General features: G+C 32.7%; 2 protein-coding genes across 5 annotated transcripts in view; one reads left to right on the forward strand and one right to left on the reverse strand.

Annotated features, from left to right (window-relative positions):
* Positions 1–2876: 2876 nt before the first annotated feature.
* LOC134248696 (solute carrier family 23 member 2-like) lies at positions 2877–11554 on the forward strand. Its single transcript, XM_062731097.1, has 11 exons — positions 2877–3128; positions 3778–3935; positions 4718–4821; positions 5487–5560; positions 5759–5940; positions 6214–6334; positions 6483–6627; positions 8005–8258; positions 8555–8828; positions 9073–9168; positions 9833–11554. Exons 1-11 carry the CDS (start codon positions 2916–2918, stop codon positions 10003–10005), a joined length of 1794 nt encoding a protein of 597 aa, XP_062587081.1. The 5' UTR covers positions 2877–2915; the 3' UTR covers positions 10006–11554.
* The window catches only part of LOC134248699 (cell death abnormality protein 1-like), a 32389-nt gene continuing 27778 nt past the window's right edge, over positions 11548–16158 (reverse strand). For 2 of the 4 annotated variants that reach the window (XM_062731103.1, XM_062731099.1), the window contains 5 exons: positions 15956–16099; positions 15735–15854; positions 14861–15007; positions 14393–14530; positions 11548–12397 (listed from right to left, as the gene is read on the reverse strand). In XM_062731103.1, the coding sequence (XP_062587087.1) occupies positions 12189–12397; positions 14393–14530; positions 14861–15007; positions 15735–15854; positions 15956–16099 (758 nt within the window). In that variant the 3' untranslated portion in view covers positions 11548–12188. The remainder of the gene's footprint in view (positions 12398–14392; positions 14531–14860; positions 15008–15734; positions 15855–15955; positions 16100–16158) is intronic. The other 2 variants (XM_062731100.1, XM_062731102.1) reach the window with 2 other exon arrangements.

The raw sequence follows: 16158 nt of genomic DNA on the forward strand, positions 1-16158 counted from the left end.
CCTGACCTTCATTTATTTCCTTTATTTAAGCCTTTGACCCCCTCTTACTTAATCTGAACACTTATATACACATATATTAACCAGCAGAATAATAGCTAAACTTGCTAGATAATAGATATCTACATGTACTTAATTAAAATAAAATTCGGGGAATCCTATCTATATCAACTAGTGAACCATTGAGGCCCTAAATTACTATGCACACATTGTTATTGTTCTGGTTGAGTCTGAAGTTGTCCTCCTTGTCAAGCCCCCTAAGAGAAGAGATATCCGAATAGATGAGGATGCTGGTGGTCCTAATATAACTATTAATATGTAGATTTGACAGACAATGTACAATTCAACTCAGGTGCATAGAACCTATGCCCCCAGCTTTTACAGCCTGAATTGTTCATTGCAATGCTTCCATCCAACTGAAATTTTTGTACTCAAAATCTATTTAGTCATCATTCGTATTTACTTACCTTGAGTTTCGTCATAGCATGTGTACATGTACAACTGTAAATATGTATAAACAAATACACATCTTATTTCATGTTAAATTCATATACATAAAAAAGCATTAATTGTCATATAATATTCAAAAGCACCACAACTTGTTCTTTATTTTACTTAGAAATATTTTATTTCACAATTGATTACTGCCTTTGTTGCAATTCCATACCTTTCATGCCTCTCTTTGGACCATTGTTAAAGTTGAATGGCCTTGATTGAAAATTTATATCCTTTAATTAGAGTTCTGTTCCTATGTGAATCAGGGTAAATAACATTTCTAAAGACATGATACAATAGCTTTATCAAACTTTAATTTATTCTCAATCTGTACGTTTTCTATTTATTCACTTTTTTAAGGAAAAGGTTGTTTTTTTTTTTTTTTTTTTTTTTTTGTCACAAAATATTTTGAATAAACTGATAAATACAACAATCCCAAAGTTACAAAACCATACTCATATTGTAAGAATTATAACCATGTATATTCCCATTTCTAAACCCCTAAAGATAGGCCAAGGGACCTACATGTAAGTATCTAAATATAGGCTACCATGTGTACGGATGTTTGATCAATGACCTTGAATAACATGGACCGAACAAAGTTGAAGTTCAGACCTATTTTTAGATTAGCTCATTTTGTTTAAATACTAGTAATATTTCACTAAGTACGCTTTTCTTCATTCAAAATATACTGATGAAGTTGGTTAATACTACCATACTTGTATATCTTGTACCATGTGCATATGTGCCAGTGTTTAAAGTATGGACAGGAGGCAAATCGATCTGTTTCAATCCAATGAAATATTTGCCATCGAGCAATATCAATGTTGATAAGATAATCCATAATAATTCTTTGACTGAAACTTGACTTTAAAAACTGGAAAGTATGATAAAATATTTCATAATACAGAAAAATAAATCGGATACTTTCATCACCCACCTTTCACTTTCATTGATGCATAGAAAAGGGGAGATAACCCGTAAACCTAGTGACTACGTACTGACACTGTATGGATGGATAAATAAATTCCGGCTTATCTCATTTATTCGATTTTTCACAAAAAGGAGGTAAATGATGACAAATAATTAAAGGATATAGAGCTTTGATAACGACGCATATTATGAGATGAACTCAAATATGCGGTATTATATAAAACAAAAAGTTTTGCTGAGTAAGTTAACATCATTCATACACACCAAGTGTTGGTTTTAAAAAAAAAAATGAAGAAAATTAACCTGTGATTTCTAAGTTTTTTATGTCCAGCATACGGTAAATAATGAATTTAATTAATTAAAATAATTTTCAGTCTGAAGTTGAAATGATAAGACGACAAATGGGAACAATTGTTGTGCATAGCAATCTTGGACGCTGCAATTTTAAAAATGGATGAGGGGGGGGGGTCTTTTAAGAGTCTCCTTTCTTAAGTTAAGGTAATCCGATCCTCAGGTTTATAAAATTAGCAGTTAAGTAACCAAAACTACTCATAAAAGTATCTCTGAAATCACAAACTTATGTAAATTTATCCACAGTATTTCTTTAAAGTTGAAGATTAAAGTTAATCATATTATATAGGGAAAATTGTCAAATCTCCACTATTTTTGCAGAAAAAAGCGAATTGGAAATATCAGCAATGCATTTTCTAATTGCAAATTGATCAACAAATATATTTTAGGTTAAAAAACGATAGGTATCCAGGCATTCAGAGAAATTGTCATGAAATGTATACTTATTTGGTATTTTTTGTCTGCTATTTCGGTCATGTATTCTATAATACATAGTGTAAAAGGCTTTTGCTATCATTACAAGACACCACAAATCACTTCTTATTTCATATCATGCATTGGTATCTAAGGCTGGATTTAAGCAAATCTCCAAAACTGTATTATTTTTTTTCCTTTTATAGGGTACAAATGTCAACTTTTACAAGACCTTTTCTAAGACTTCCAAAACCCTTGAATCTTATAAAGATGAATGGAATGAAAATTGTTGCATGAAAACATTTCATTTTCAAGCTTCATTTTGACGCATTTCAAATTAACTATTAATTGTTGGAATTATCTTTTCTGGCTGAGAATCGGATATCCTTAAAAGATTACCATTTCAGATTTTTATCAAATCCCTGACGTTTTAAAGCCAAATTTGATTTTACTGTAATCATTTTTGAAATCATTAGATGAAAAATCAAATATTTGTACACTACTGTTTATTGAATTTCTTTTGCGTTTAAGTATACATGTATATGCACATGCATATATCATTAGGTTGCAGAAAACTTCGTGCCATTACATATCTTTAGATTAAAATTATATGGAAAATATCTAGATGTCGACTTGGTGTAAATTATAGGACGTAAGTAAATCACGTTGTTCGTTTGAAATTATTTATAGAAGAGATTTTTTTGTCATTTTTATTACTTAAAAAAATGGGATCTAAAGATGACTCGAATAAAAACTCGAAAATGATTAAGTATGGCAAGGATGGCGAATATTCATTAGAATCGGACAAATTAGTGAATGAGACAGGATTAGTTGAAGGAGATTCGGTTGTGGAGATCAAAGATGAACGACAGAATCAACTTCTGTACAAAGTGGCCGACCATCCTCCAGTATACCTGACTATCTTTTGTGGTCTACAGGTATTATATAGATTGCTTATATTACTTGCTTGTAAAATTACCAAATTAGGAGAACAAAATGAAAGTAAATATTGAGTGAACATTCTGGTAATTGTATACTAATGACAGATCTTTGCCATTCATTTATTTTTTTTTTTACAAGTGTGTTAGATTATGCCATTTCTTATTTATTGAAGTAAATAGCAACGATTATAATACAATAAGGCCACAACAATTTAACTTCTTGCTGGACCCGATTGCTTTTCTTTTAACAAAACAATATTAGTTTAAATTTACAACACCTGGAGAATTCTGTGCTGACCTTATTTCTATTCTTTTTAGCTATATCTTTTGTATTTAAAATCTGCTTACTCTACAAGCAAAGAAGAGAAAATACATAATTATTTGCTCATCTTTTTTTCATGTTTTGCCTACAAAAAAGTCGTCATATTATTCACCGCTTGCCTGCTCGAATTTTTTTTCATCAGATATACGCCGAACAAATTAAATTTGCATGGCCTTACGTTTACATGTACTTATACAAAATCTCAACTCTGAAAACTCCTACACATTAACATTTGAAAGTTAATTTAATATTTCCATTTTTTTTCGGATATTTATTATGCATAAGATTTATAAAAAAATTAAATCAATTTTTTACTACATGTAGCACACTTTAATATCTCTGTCCGGAAATATGGCAATCTCCCTTTTGGTAGCTGATGTGACGTGTGCAGCTCACATGGAAGACATCAAAACCACACTTCTGAGTTCTACTCTCTTGATGTCGGGGGTTGTTACAGTGTTTATGACTCTGATCGGTTCAAGGTAATAGCATTTACATTGCAACACTAACAAGCATATTTACAGAATAGTGGTTTCACGCTTCTGGTGTTTATTGGATAGGATGCCATCATTTTGGCATATTGAGTCAAATATGAAAGCCCCATTATGTTTCATTTAATAGCAGTTACAAAACTTTAAATTATTTAAAAAAAATAGATTAAGTGTGAAGATTAAGATCAAACAGGTAAACAAAAACATAACATGCTGGGAAATGCATTATCGCATAAAATGCAAATATCAAATTATAACAAATCCCTGATCTTCTCAATCAAAACTTATGAGTAAAATAACATTATAGAAAAGTATCTTAAGCTTCAAGGTCCAGTTCACAGGGTCACATATTGTAGTGTATTCAAAATGATCTAGTCACAGGTAATAATTATGTTATATTTGATATGAAGGCTCTTTTTTCCCTATCAAAAGTTATGATCTGAATGTCAAGTGATTTTGATTGGGGGGGGGGGGGGGGGGTTGAATTAAAAGGTCACTTGGGCAAAACTCATAGTATATTTAGAAAGGACATGTAACAGGAAATGTTAATGTGAAATACCTTATCTTTCATTCAAAAATTATGACCAGGGTAAAAGTTTTATAACAGACGGACAGACTGAGAGACAATCAATTTAATGTTTTGCTTTGTAAAACGGATGCAAATTCTTAAATGAATAAGACAGTTTCGAATTCCTGTATTTTAAATATGTTGATCACATCTATAAAAAAATATAATGTTAATTTTATTTTTTTTTTCTCCCCATGCACTGTAGACTTCCATTATTTCAAGGAGCAGCCAGTGACTATCTAATTCCTCTACTAGCTCTGCAGGTTTTGGATAAGACGAGATGTGACTTTACAGACAACATTAACCCTGGTATTTTTCAAAGCATCAATTACGGAAAATGTTAATTTTTTTTATTCAAATAGGTCTTTTAAAATTCATGGTGTTTTACTAGATCATTGAAGGAACCTCCAAAGCTGCAACATGTATATTACACAGACAATGCAACACTTTGTACAGTCATGCTGTCAGAAAACATGTATATTTAATTATTTATGAATATTGCGTTTCGTTATTAAGGCAATCCAATTGAAAAGTTTATTAAAGGTATTTATGAATACCAGGATGCCATGGTTTACTCCAAGCTCCCTAACCCCGCACCCACCCTGCATACACACAAAGGACGGGCCCATAGGAAGCAAATTAGGTTATGGGGGAGAGGGGCAGCCATACATTTTCGATTGACATTTGAGGGGCACTAAAAAGGTCATCATACGTTTTGATTGAGAGGGAACGTGTATAATATTAATTTTTACTATTAGTAATCTATATATCGGCAAAATGATTGCCCTGTGCCTCCTTCCGGTTCCTGCGACCATGAAGAAAAAAGTAAAATTGTTTCTTTGAATCCATTTATGGTCGTTTTTTATGAATGTTTGCTTTTTAGAAGAGAAAAAATCACAACCAATAGATAAATATGATGCTTTCTTCTTCCGATGTCCTGAATTTGAAGCACTAACGTTTATCTAACATTTCAGATTTAAATTCTACGAGTGCAAACACATCTATCATAACGGACCATAGAGAAAAAATACTAAACAACATACGAGAGGTTAGGAATATATACAATTAAGTATAATAGCATCGTCTTAGGTTTCATTATACAAGTAATTTTAAGAATTCCGTATAGACAATTGTATATACTGAACAAGTCGGAAAATCCAAACAAGGAAACAATCATGTTATATTCTCCATCTTGACACAATTGAACATTGTAGACATTAATTGCGTTTGAGTGTCTCTTCTTTAGTTACAGGGAAGTCTTGTGGCTGCTGGAGCATTTCAATGTCTACTCGGGGCAACAGGTCTAGTGAGCCTCCTTCTGAAATTCATTGGACCAATAACCATCGTTCCCACTCTATTTTTGAGTTGCATTTTCATTGTCAGAGCATGCGTTAAATTTGCTTCCGTTCACTGGGGCGTTGCACTGCTGTGAGTACAAAAATTATTTTATTTGTCTAAGTGTGAAGTCCTTTACCAGTATGTAGTTACTTCCCTGTATGAATGAAAAAAAAAACGAATAGGATGGAAAAGAAACATGAGTAGTTAAACAATCAGAGCTTATTTTATGTCCTGTTAAAAGGTACGATTTCTGTCGAAAAATTGCAATTTCTCTCCATTCATAAATTGTAGACCATTGGCTTTAAATGATTCTCAATCAAGTGCATTTTAATTGATGAAAAAGCACTGATCTTTTTGAAATAGGGTAACAGCAGTTTCCCTGATTTTGTCGTTGTATCTAAGTCATCATAACACACCTATACCAATGTGGACGAGAAAGAAGGGATTTCACATTTTATGGTTTCCATTGCACCAAGTTTATTCGGTATAAAATCCATAAATGAAGCATGAATAGATTAAATTATTTAGTAATAATGAAGAGATTTCTATATGAAAAAAAAAATTACATTGTTTATTTGACATAACAGAGAATATGATCTGAAAATTGTTCTTTTTTTGACCAATTGTAACAGATTCTAATAGGAATTTTGGTTGGTTGGATGGTATGCGGCATTATGACAGTATCAGGGGCTTTTGATCCTTACGATAAGCTAGCCAGGACTGATACAGGAATAAGTGCCATCAGAAAGGCCGCTTGGTTTCGCATACCTTACCCAGGTAGACCTTGAAATATCTCCGATTTGAAAAATTAACTCTTAAAAACTTTTTGACACAACACTTACTAAATTTATTTTCATGGAATTGCCGATGTGTTGCAGAAGTTAGAGAGTCTGTTTTAGAGTCCCGAATTAAGATCCTTAGTTGTGAGTTCGAACCTTCAATGGGACGTGAAGACCGGCCGCGGTCCTTCGGTATAAACCTACATGTAGGTCCCGTGTCAAAGTCATATTGGTGAACATTTCTCGAAAAGAACGTTAAACAACATGCAATCAATAAATTTAATCAGTATTTTTGTGGAATTGGATAATATTTTTATCCCTTGCTGAAATGTTGGGTAATAATTTCAGTCTACCTTTACATCCTTCGGTCTTGCTGCCTAGCTGTCCGACTTTCTGTTAATTTTTCCTGTCTGAGACACTTTTGTTTCCTGGCGATATCTTGAGAAGCCTCTGCGGTGTTACGATAATATTTTCAACAGCAATTCCATATGGTGTAATAAAAATCCCAAATGATTTTGAAGGCAGAGGTCAAAGTCATGAATTTATAAAGTACCGCCAATTTAAACACATTCGTTAAATTCCTATGAGATATCTGAAGAAACCTCTGAGCTTTTGCAATGACATTTACATCTCAAGTCTCTGTGGCCCACAAAAGACCCCTGTACATTTTGAGGTCAAATAGTCAAAGGTCAGGGTGGTAAACTTAATACACATTCTGTTTGTGGCTGTAAAACTTCCATTTCCAGGAATACGGGTTCTCTGAATTAGCTTGTTAGATATGATTTTGACTGTTTATCTTTTAAATCAATGAAGTTTGATAATTACACTTTATCATATACTTAGTAGTAAATACACCGATTCTGCACGGTGTGATACGGGTGACGTCACAATACCTCATATCACGGACCGGTCCGAAAAGCCATATCTCGTATCGGACCGGCGGGCCGAAAATCCATATCAAACCGGAAGTAATGTTTGTATTAAGTTTAAAAGTTAATTTACTTGATTTTATTTAAATATTCATATAAAATAATTCTTTAATGACATTTGTGGTCTTAATTTTTTTCCAGTTACCTAAAATTGGCTCTATTAAATTTTAAAGAAAAATGTCACTAACAAGCACAAACATTCTTCAACGACCATATGTGAACTCGCATATTAAGTATTTTAAATATATGATAAATAGAATACTACATACTAAAATCCATATCATATGTCACATCAGCCCTTGTGCCTGTAAAACCTCGGGCCTTCGGCCCTCGGGCTGATATGGGGCCTGAATTCGGGCTGTTATATTTGACATATGATATGGATTTTAATATGTAATATTTACATTTACATATTTATCATCAATTTTTATTTTTCTTGGCTATAGGACAGTTTGGACCAATGTCATTCAGTACGAGTGTTTTTACGGGATTCCTAATAGGAACCATCACATCAACTCTCGACTCCATCGGTGACTACTACGCATGCGCAAAAATGAGTAATGTTCCACCCCCACCTTCACATAGCGTTAATCGTGGAATCGCCATGGAAGGTTTCTTTAGTCTCATAGCAGGCTTAATGGGATGTGGACACGCCACAACCACATATGGCGGGAACATTGGTGCAATAGGTGTAACTAAGGTGCTAGTTATACTGAGGAATTCTCCCACATATATCCCATTTATCAAAGCATGAAATAGAATGTAAAATGTATTCAGCAACCCGGTTCTCCAGACTGTGATAATGTTAAAGATGAGACAAAAGTCTTTTATCTTTGTAATAGTTATTCATAACATATTGATATTCTTATAGCATGAAATTAAAGGTACCCACTGCTATGACCATGGCTTGTACATGTACATTGTATAATTATGCTTCTTTTCACTTTTTGCATTGATACAGAATAACAATTCTTTTATCTTCAATATATTTGACAGGTTGCCAGTCGAGATGTCTTTCTTGCTGTTGGTCTTATATATATTGTATTTGGAATTATTGGAAAAGTATCTGCTGTATTTCTATCTATCCCTTACCCAGTCCTAGGCGGGGCCCTGATTGTAATGTTTGGCATGTTTAATGGCGTCGTCCTGTCTAATCTACAAGTTGTCTCCCTTAGCTCGTCAAGAAATCTTGCGATCATTGGAACTTCCATTTTGTTTGGTCTCATGATCCCCTACTGGTTGGAGATAAACCCAGATGCAATACAAACAGGTTGGACAGCTAAGCATAAACTGGCTGCTGAGACCCTATATAACTTTGTTTTTATTATATTTGTCTTTTTTTGTCTTCGAGATGGGTGTACTGTATGTAAAGATGTAAAGACAAAAAACTTAATAAAAATTCTAACCTTTACTAAATAAAATAACTGAGGTCAAATAACAATCCAAAAATGTATTGATGTAAATTTCGTGCTTGTTGTTTTGACGCATTTTAAATTTCGATGCTCTATTTGCAGGATCCCCTTCACGTGACAGCATAATAAAAATGCTTATGGTTAATCCTAATTTATGTGGGGGGATTATAGCTTGTTTACTGGACAACACAGTCAGAGGTAGGGGAAGAAAGGCACGCTTTGATTTAAATGGTGTCCGGATAGGACCATTTCCTAAAGCTTAACATGGCGTTCATTAAAACACGCCGTCGCGCTAACACACAACTTGCCGTCGCGCTATCACAACACTGAACACCACGATGTCGCACTAACACGAGTTCGCACAACACGCTGTCGCGCTAACACAAAACTCGCTGTCACGCTAACACGAGTTCACACAACACGCTATCGCACTATCACACAACATGGCGTTGCGAGTTGTGTGTTAGTTAGCGCGACAGCGAACTCGTGTTGGCGTGATGGTGTGTTGTGCAAACTCGTGTTGGCGTGACATCGTGTTGTTTAATGTTGTAGTGGCGAGATGTATATTAGCGTTACGGCATGATATGTTTTTCTAAAAGAGCTGTTGAGCTTAAATAGCAAGTGGCCCTATCCGAACACCATAGTTTACTCCAATGAATGCCTTTTAAGCGCTAAATGAACATTACCGTAACAAAATTCCTGCTTAACGGAAATTATGACTTACACAGATCGATGTGTTCATTTGCAAATAAATGCATCACTGAAATTGGAATGGCGTCATATATGTAACATTATTTCTCTTTATGAGTGAATCTATGCTTTTGATATGCATGTAATAATATTTCTTATATTTCACAATTAGGTACTTTAAAAGAAAGAGGAATAGAAGCCTGGCAACAGATGATTGGTGATAAGGCTGAGGATGGAGAAGAATTTGATTACGACCTTACAATATATGATATCCCCCTCTCACAAAAAATGAAGAAATCAAAGTTACTTCGGCGATTGCCTTTCATGCCTCCGCAATATAACTAAAACACTTCAGTGATTCCATTCAAGTGTATTTAGAGTATGCAGATATTAATACTTATGAAGTCTGCAATATTTACATGTATGCAGACTTTTTTTTAATAATTTATGTAGTAAATGGTATATACACCTCATTCCACATTTAACTTTAATTCTCAAAAACAAATACGGATCATTTAGAATATTTTTAAAAACTTTATAATTTTTTTATTTTTTGTTTATCAAGAAAACTATTGCTCCCGATAAAATTTCATTGCAAACAATATATTGTTATTCCGTAACTGTGCTATTAATTTTTCCGCACAATATGACCGGAGACAAAGATATATCGAAGTATCTAATTAATATGAAAGTTTGGAACATCAATGGTATGTATCGCAAAAGAAATAAGAATAGTTAAAAAAAAATGTCTTCACCGTCAAAGGTCAGTTCTCAACTGTGTATCATTTTAAACATTTTATTAGGATGTTTTTGTTTTTTTTCGAATATAAACTTTGCACTTTATTTCCTTATTTAGATTTTTAGGGGTACGAAGAACTGCCTTTACGCTATAGCTCATTGTGACTACAATTACATATCTCTTTTCATGAGTAGCGGGTAATATGTCCTTTTTTCGTGAATAACCCCCGCCGAAATATTGAAATATTGCCGATTCGGTTTAAAACAATAATAATCACCATCATTAACCCCTAACTATATGTGTCTAATATGTTAGACTGAATATAGTTTTATACATAGAGTGCGTCTTATATGTTTGACTGAACAGCTTTATACATATAGTGCGTTTAAAATGTGTGACTGAACAACTTTATCAGATGAGTTCATAAACACATCTTGTTACATTATGAAATCGTACATGCTAATTGTAACGTCATGAACTTGTACATTGAGGTGGGCAGCAACTGCAGACTCTAATTTATAAAAGAAAATAAGCACACAAATGGATCATTTTAAATTTTTTCTGCGTAGAATTTAGAAATTTACCAAATTAATGACGTCACATTTTCAGGAGGGTCTTTTTCAGTCCATATTCTTTAATGATTTACCATATTCATCTACTCAACTCATAGGAAAAGCTACTTTCATTACATTTCAAAAACAATAAACTTTTTCGGTTATAACTTGATAAAGCCCAAAACGAACCTTGTTTTTGCTATTGCAAAATACCATACTCAGAATAAAATCTCCCACCTCCTCTCAGCGTTCTAAGGGTCTTAAAAATATTTAAGGAAGATAAACACGTACGCTGCACATTCCGGGATTTCTGAACATTTTGCAAGATCAAAAATAACAGGTGTTATTGGAAAAAAGAAAAATAACATACTATCCATTTGATGTATTGATACTAAAATATATTATCTACAGATAGTTTGACATGTATATCTATGTATCGATAATAAGAGATCTATTATAAAGAGGAAAACTTTATTTCCTTTTTCCGGCAATCTTTGAGCAATAGTTCGATTAAGTACTATTTACTTTTAAAACCTCACTTTTGTGAATAATAACAGTTTTAGCCATGAAAGAAAGAGCGATTGACAAAATACATACAGATATAAATATTTATTCAAACTTTTTTTGCAATACAAAACCAGGTCTGAACAATTTATAAAGTTCAAAGTTAATGATAATTATGTGGCACTCATTGCAATCATGATGTGATATTGTAATGAGAAAATCATTTTTTTTTTGTTACTTGAGAAGATCTCTGAATAAAAAAAAAATTCCACCATATTTTTGGGTTTTAAAGCACATTCGTTTTTCCTAAAGCTATTTACTTTATTCAAAGGACAAAACATGTAGTATGTACAAAGTGGATACGGTTTATACATGTATGAGTAATCATAGGCTGACCTTAAGGACATAAGATCTCAATATAAGTAAATCTTTGCTGAGCTCACTGAGTCACTGAATCATATTAATTTAAATAAGCACCCATATGCTAAGTTTCTATAGATTCAAGCTGTATCATACTGAGTTGAGGACTTTAACGGGCTTACAAACTATCTGAGCTGTCATAATATAATTCAATACCCGGGTAGTTATATTTTTTGACAACTATATTGAGTTTCCTCATTGCCCATTCGCCAATTGTATCATCCACAAAATTAATGTACATTTTCAAAGCCAATTTCACAAATGTTAATTTACATCAAACTATATTCAAGCTTAAACCACTTAAGTTTAACCTATTCATCATCAGCAATAGAATACACATTTTCTGAACTCTGTACATGTATTCTTCTTCTTTGAAGCCGTTTTGAAAAAGTCAGATAGATATGTCCAATGACCAGGGAGACGGTTAGCACAGCCAATACCACGATACTCCATAAAATTTCAATATTTACACTGGGAATTCCTTTTACTTGATGACGTGCTTTTGCTTCCATCTTTCCTTCTGTATGTTATTAATAGAAAACAAATAGAAAACATACGTGCTCATTTAACGTAGAACCTACGTCGTATGACATCATAACTAGTGAATGTGTTTAGCCTGTGCTAGATCCATTATGACGTCATAATTAATTCAATATCAGTTCCCGTACTTTTCAGCTTCAGTATAGAAATGGTAGAAAAAACTGCATTTTGAAATTCACAGAATTCAATTTAAAATCATGCCGAAATAATCTTCTTAATATTCGATTTATATATATTTTTTAATATAATGCTTAATCACAATATATTTCTTGAATTAGAGAAACCTGTAGGCACCTTTCATTTAATAGATCTTGACCTTAATTAAGTTGACAAATCCAAGACTATATTGTGTGATGAAATTGCCTTGTATACAACAAACTGTAATAATGTAAATGGTATGTAACTATTTTGAAGGAATGCAAAAATCTTTTTAAAAAATCGTCAGTTGCCAACTACCGGTAAATAGTGTAATATCTTGATGAAAGTCAAAGATGTACGTGTTGTAGATTGTGTGTACATTTTGTGATATCTATCATGGAATGATGTGCATTCCTTTTCATAATTAATTGTTACTTATTCATATTCTTGGAGTTAGTTTTGTTACAATTTCTCTATTAAATATGATCTTTTAAATTAAAGGCACAATTTTTTATAAACATTTTTAAGCTGAAAGTAGCCCCGAAAAGTCATTTAATAATAAAATCCGTGTAAGTGCAAAAAGGTCAAGAATATTAGTATCGGTAAATAACCTATCTCTCATTCGTTAGAGGGGAAAGGTATATATTTTAATCACTTTTTGTAATTATTTGGGTATGTTCTTTATTATATTAAAGATTGAAAACATTGTGACAAAGACTTCTGATATATATTTACAAATGTAGGGTGGAAAATTGACTGAAAATAAATAGAGTTCATTTGCCTATAGTTTTGAAAATGTGGACTTATCTTTTATGTCAATTGAATAAAAAAGAATTTATTCTCGGGAAATATTGTTTAATACTGTTCAATTAATAAATAATAAAAACAACGATGTTTAAAGAGGCATTTCTGGGATTTTGTTGTCTTCTTTGCATGACAAGTACCCCTAAAATGACTGAAATTGTGAAGTCGCAATATGTATTTATCATTCCATGTTTAAATGGCTGCACTACATTTAATAACAAGGAAACATGTCATGTGTTTTTAACTGATTGATAAGCAAGTGCTAATTTATCATTATGAAAAGTTTGAAAATCTTGTGACAAAGACTTCTCCGACATAGGTTCTACCTTAACAGTGCTGATACAAAAAAAATAACATTTAATATAAAGGACAAGATAGCGTAAGAACAGTATTTGGTCCCCGATTTGGGGTGTCTTTCAGAATGATCCAACAGTTTATCCATGAAAACCTGTTTCAACCCCTGCCACGTAATGAGTGTTGGTTTTAAGATTTAGGAAATACAGGGGTCACAGTGAGGTCAGGAAATAGGTCAATTTTCGAAATTTCTCATTTTTATGTAATTTTTCACTAATTTTACAGCACATTTTCTTTCGGAAAACATAGAGCACACGCTTGCCTATCTACTAAATTTATATATTTTATACACTGATATCAGATGCAGTATATATGTAAAAATCTCAGATAGGCAAGCGTGTGCTCTATGTTTTCCGAAGAGAAATGTATCCCAAATATGATGAAATTCCACCAGAATTGAGGAAATTCGGGAAAATGTCCTATTTCTGCACCCTCTAGTGGCTGCCATGTAGGCTTTGAATCAAAATTAGTGCTTGTCTTGAAGTAAGCATCATTTTAACTTCTTAACTACAAACTATCACAGTTTTACCAGTGTTCTGATTTTTATATCAAATAAGGGGCCAGATTCGGCTGCTTCCCTATCTTGTCCTTTGTCAGTGAGTAAAACTATAATATAGTGTCCGCACTATAAAATCAACCTCAACAACACTGAAACTAAATGGCAAATTAATTATTTTACCTGTATATACAACTGCAATTTCTTTTTGGTATACTTTGCCTCCCGTTATTAGCTTAATACCTTTTTCATCTGTTGTCCTTGCTGAACTTGCAAAAAAAACAGTTGACCTCCTTGTTGCAAAAGACCGATTTTTCTCTTCTAATTAAAAAAAACAAGATACTTATGTCAATATTTTTTATTTCCCAATCTAAAACGACAAACTGTGTTTAAAATACGCATTTCATAAGGATATCCAAAGTGTCTGTTACAAACTTTCAATACAAACAAAAACGGAAATCGGAAATCATCAATTGAACTTTGAAAATTGAGTTTTTATAGATATAAAAAGGAAATTAACATCAAAGTATTTAATTTCCTTTTTATATTTTTCGAACATTTTGTACTTTATGTTATGTTAATTTGTAGAGCTTACAAATACAAAAAAATGACAACTTTATGAAAGTAAGAGTTAATATAAAATTAGCTGACCATGATTTGACCTCGGGCATCCAGAAGTGGCATTGCACAAGATTCTTGAACAAGAACACTTCTTCTGACAGTAAGCTCCGTAGCTAGGGTATCGACAAGGCGTTTTACAATTACTACCATGGAAACCGTCAGGACAAATATGTTGATCTTAATGTGAAGCAGATATAAGGAATAGTTTTAATACAATCAATTTATCACCTCTAAACAATTTTTAAATAACTCTGAAGAACAAAAAGAAATTTTGCAACTAAATAAACTTTTAAACTTATGCACATATTTCAGACATTTCACTCAACTGATCATTTTTAGAACAAACTGGATGCATAAATGCATGACTAAATTATTAACACATGCATTTTTACTTCTATATCACCTTTATGTTAACTTGAAAATATTTCCATTTCTATTTTTTTTTTCTCTGTGATAACTCTGAAAGTTAGCAGAGTTGATATCTTGACAATTCTAACGCAATGTAAATTAGGTTGGGCGATAGGTCAGCAGCTAAGGAGGCCAAATATGCATGTAAATCTCGTGCAGCTGGCTTTGTGTTTGACGTCTGTGGACGACGACTAATAAAATTGGCATGGGAGTCCTCGCGTAATTTAAATCTATGTCTACATTTTTAAATCTAATTCTACAATAATATTTTACAATGAAATGGAAATATAAAGAATCACTGCCCAGTTAGTATAGTATGCAAAGGACATCAACGATAGTGGGATAATTTATGCAAAACGGGCTTCTCCAGTTATGCAAAGTATCCCGCATTTCCCACTGTCGTTGATGAACTGGTATACTTTACTAACTAGAGTGTGATTCCTTCAACAATAAATGATATTCCTATTGTATAGGATATATATGTAAGACTCTCTACCCGTGCCCTTCCGTGAGATGGTTGATGGATTTTCTAGCGTAGCTATATTGTACGTTTCGTCAACCTTTGCATGTGTTGACGTGTTGTTTGATGGCTTTGTTGGATGCCTTTTGAAAGAATCTGGAATTTGTAGTTTTTTTTTTATTTGTTAAGATTCACAGTACAAAACCAATGATTTATTACAGCAATAATTCAGATCTATGATTAGATAAATACTCTACCGTTCATATATTTAAGACATCCACTGGAAATGTTGCAGTGAACCTTAGGACATAAACACTCCTGTTGACACTGTTGACCATAGTTTGGATAGCGACATTCCGTCTCACAGTATTTACCGAGGTATCCATCAGGACAGAAAGGAACTTTAAGATAAAGAAAAAAAGTTATTTACATAAGTTTATTATCTTTTTTAAAATAGTGC

This window comes from Saccostrea cucullata, unplaced genomic scaffold (genome assembly GCF_032062105.1).
Source record: "Saccostrea cucullata isolate Sc308-1 unplaced genomic scaffold, CSIRO_AGI_Scuc_v1 ctg164, whole genome shotgun sequence".
NCBI classification, from domain to species: domain Eukaryota; kingdom Metazoa; phylum Mollusca; class Bivalvia; order Ostreida; family Ostreidae; genus Saccostrea; species Saccostrea cuccullata.

Excerpts from the sequence above, each read along its gene's own strand:
- LOC134248696 (XM_062731097.1), top strand. The coding sequence starts at position 2,916 with ATGGGATCTAAAGATGACTCGAATAAAAACTCGAAAATGATTAAGTAT. Across the intron at positions 3,936-4,717 it reads ATGACTCTGATCGGTTCAAG|ACTTCCATTATTTCAAGGAG; the intron begins GTAATAGCATTT and ends CATGCACTGTAG. Across the intron at positions 5,941-6,213 it reads CACTGGGGCGTTGCACTGCT|GGTAACAGCAGTTTCCCTGA; the intron begins GTGAGTACAAAA and ends TTTTTGAAATAG.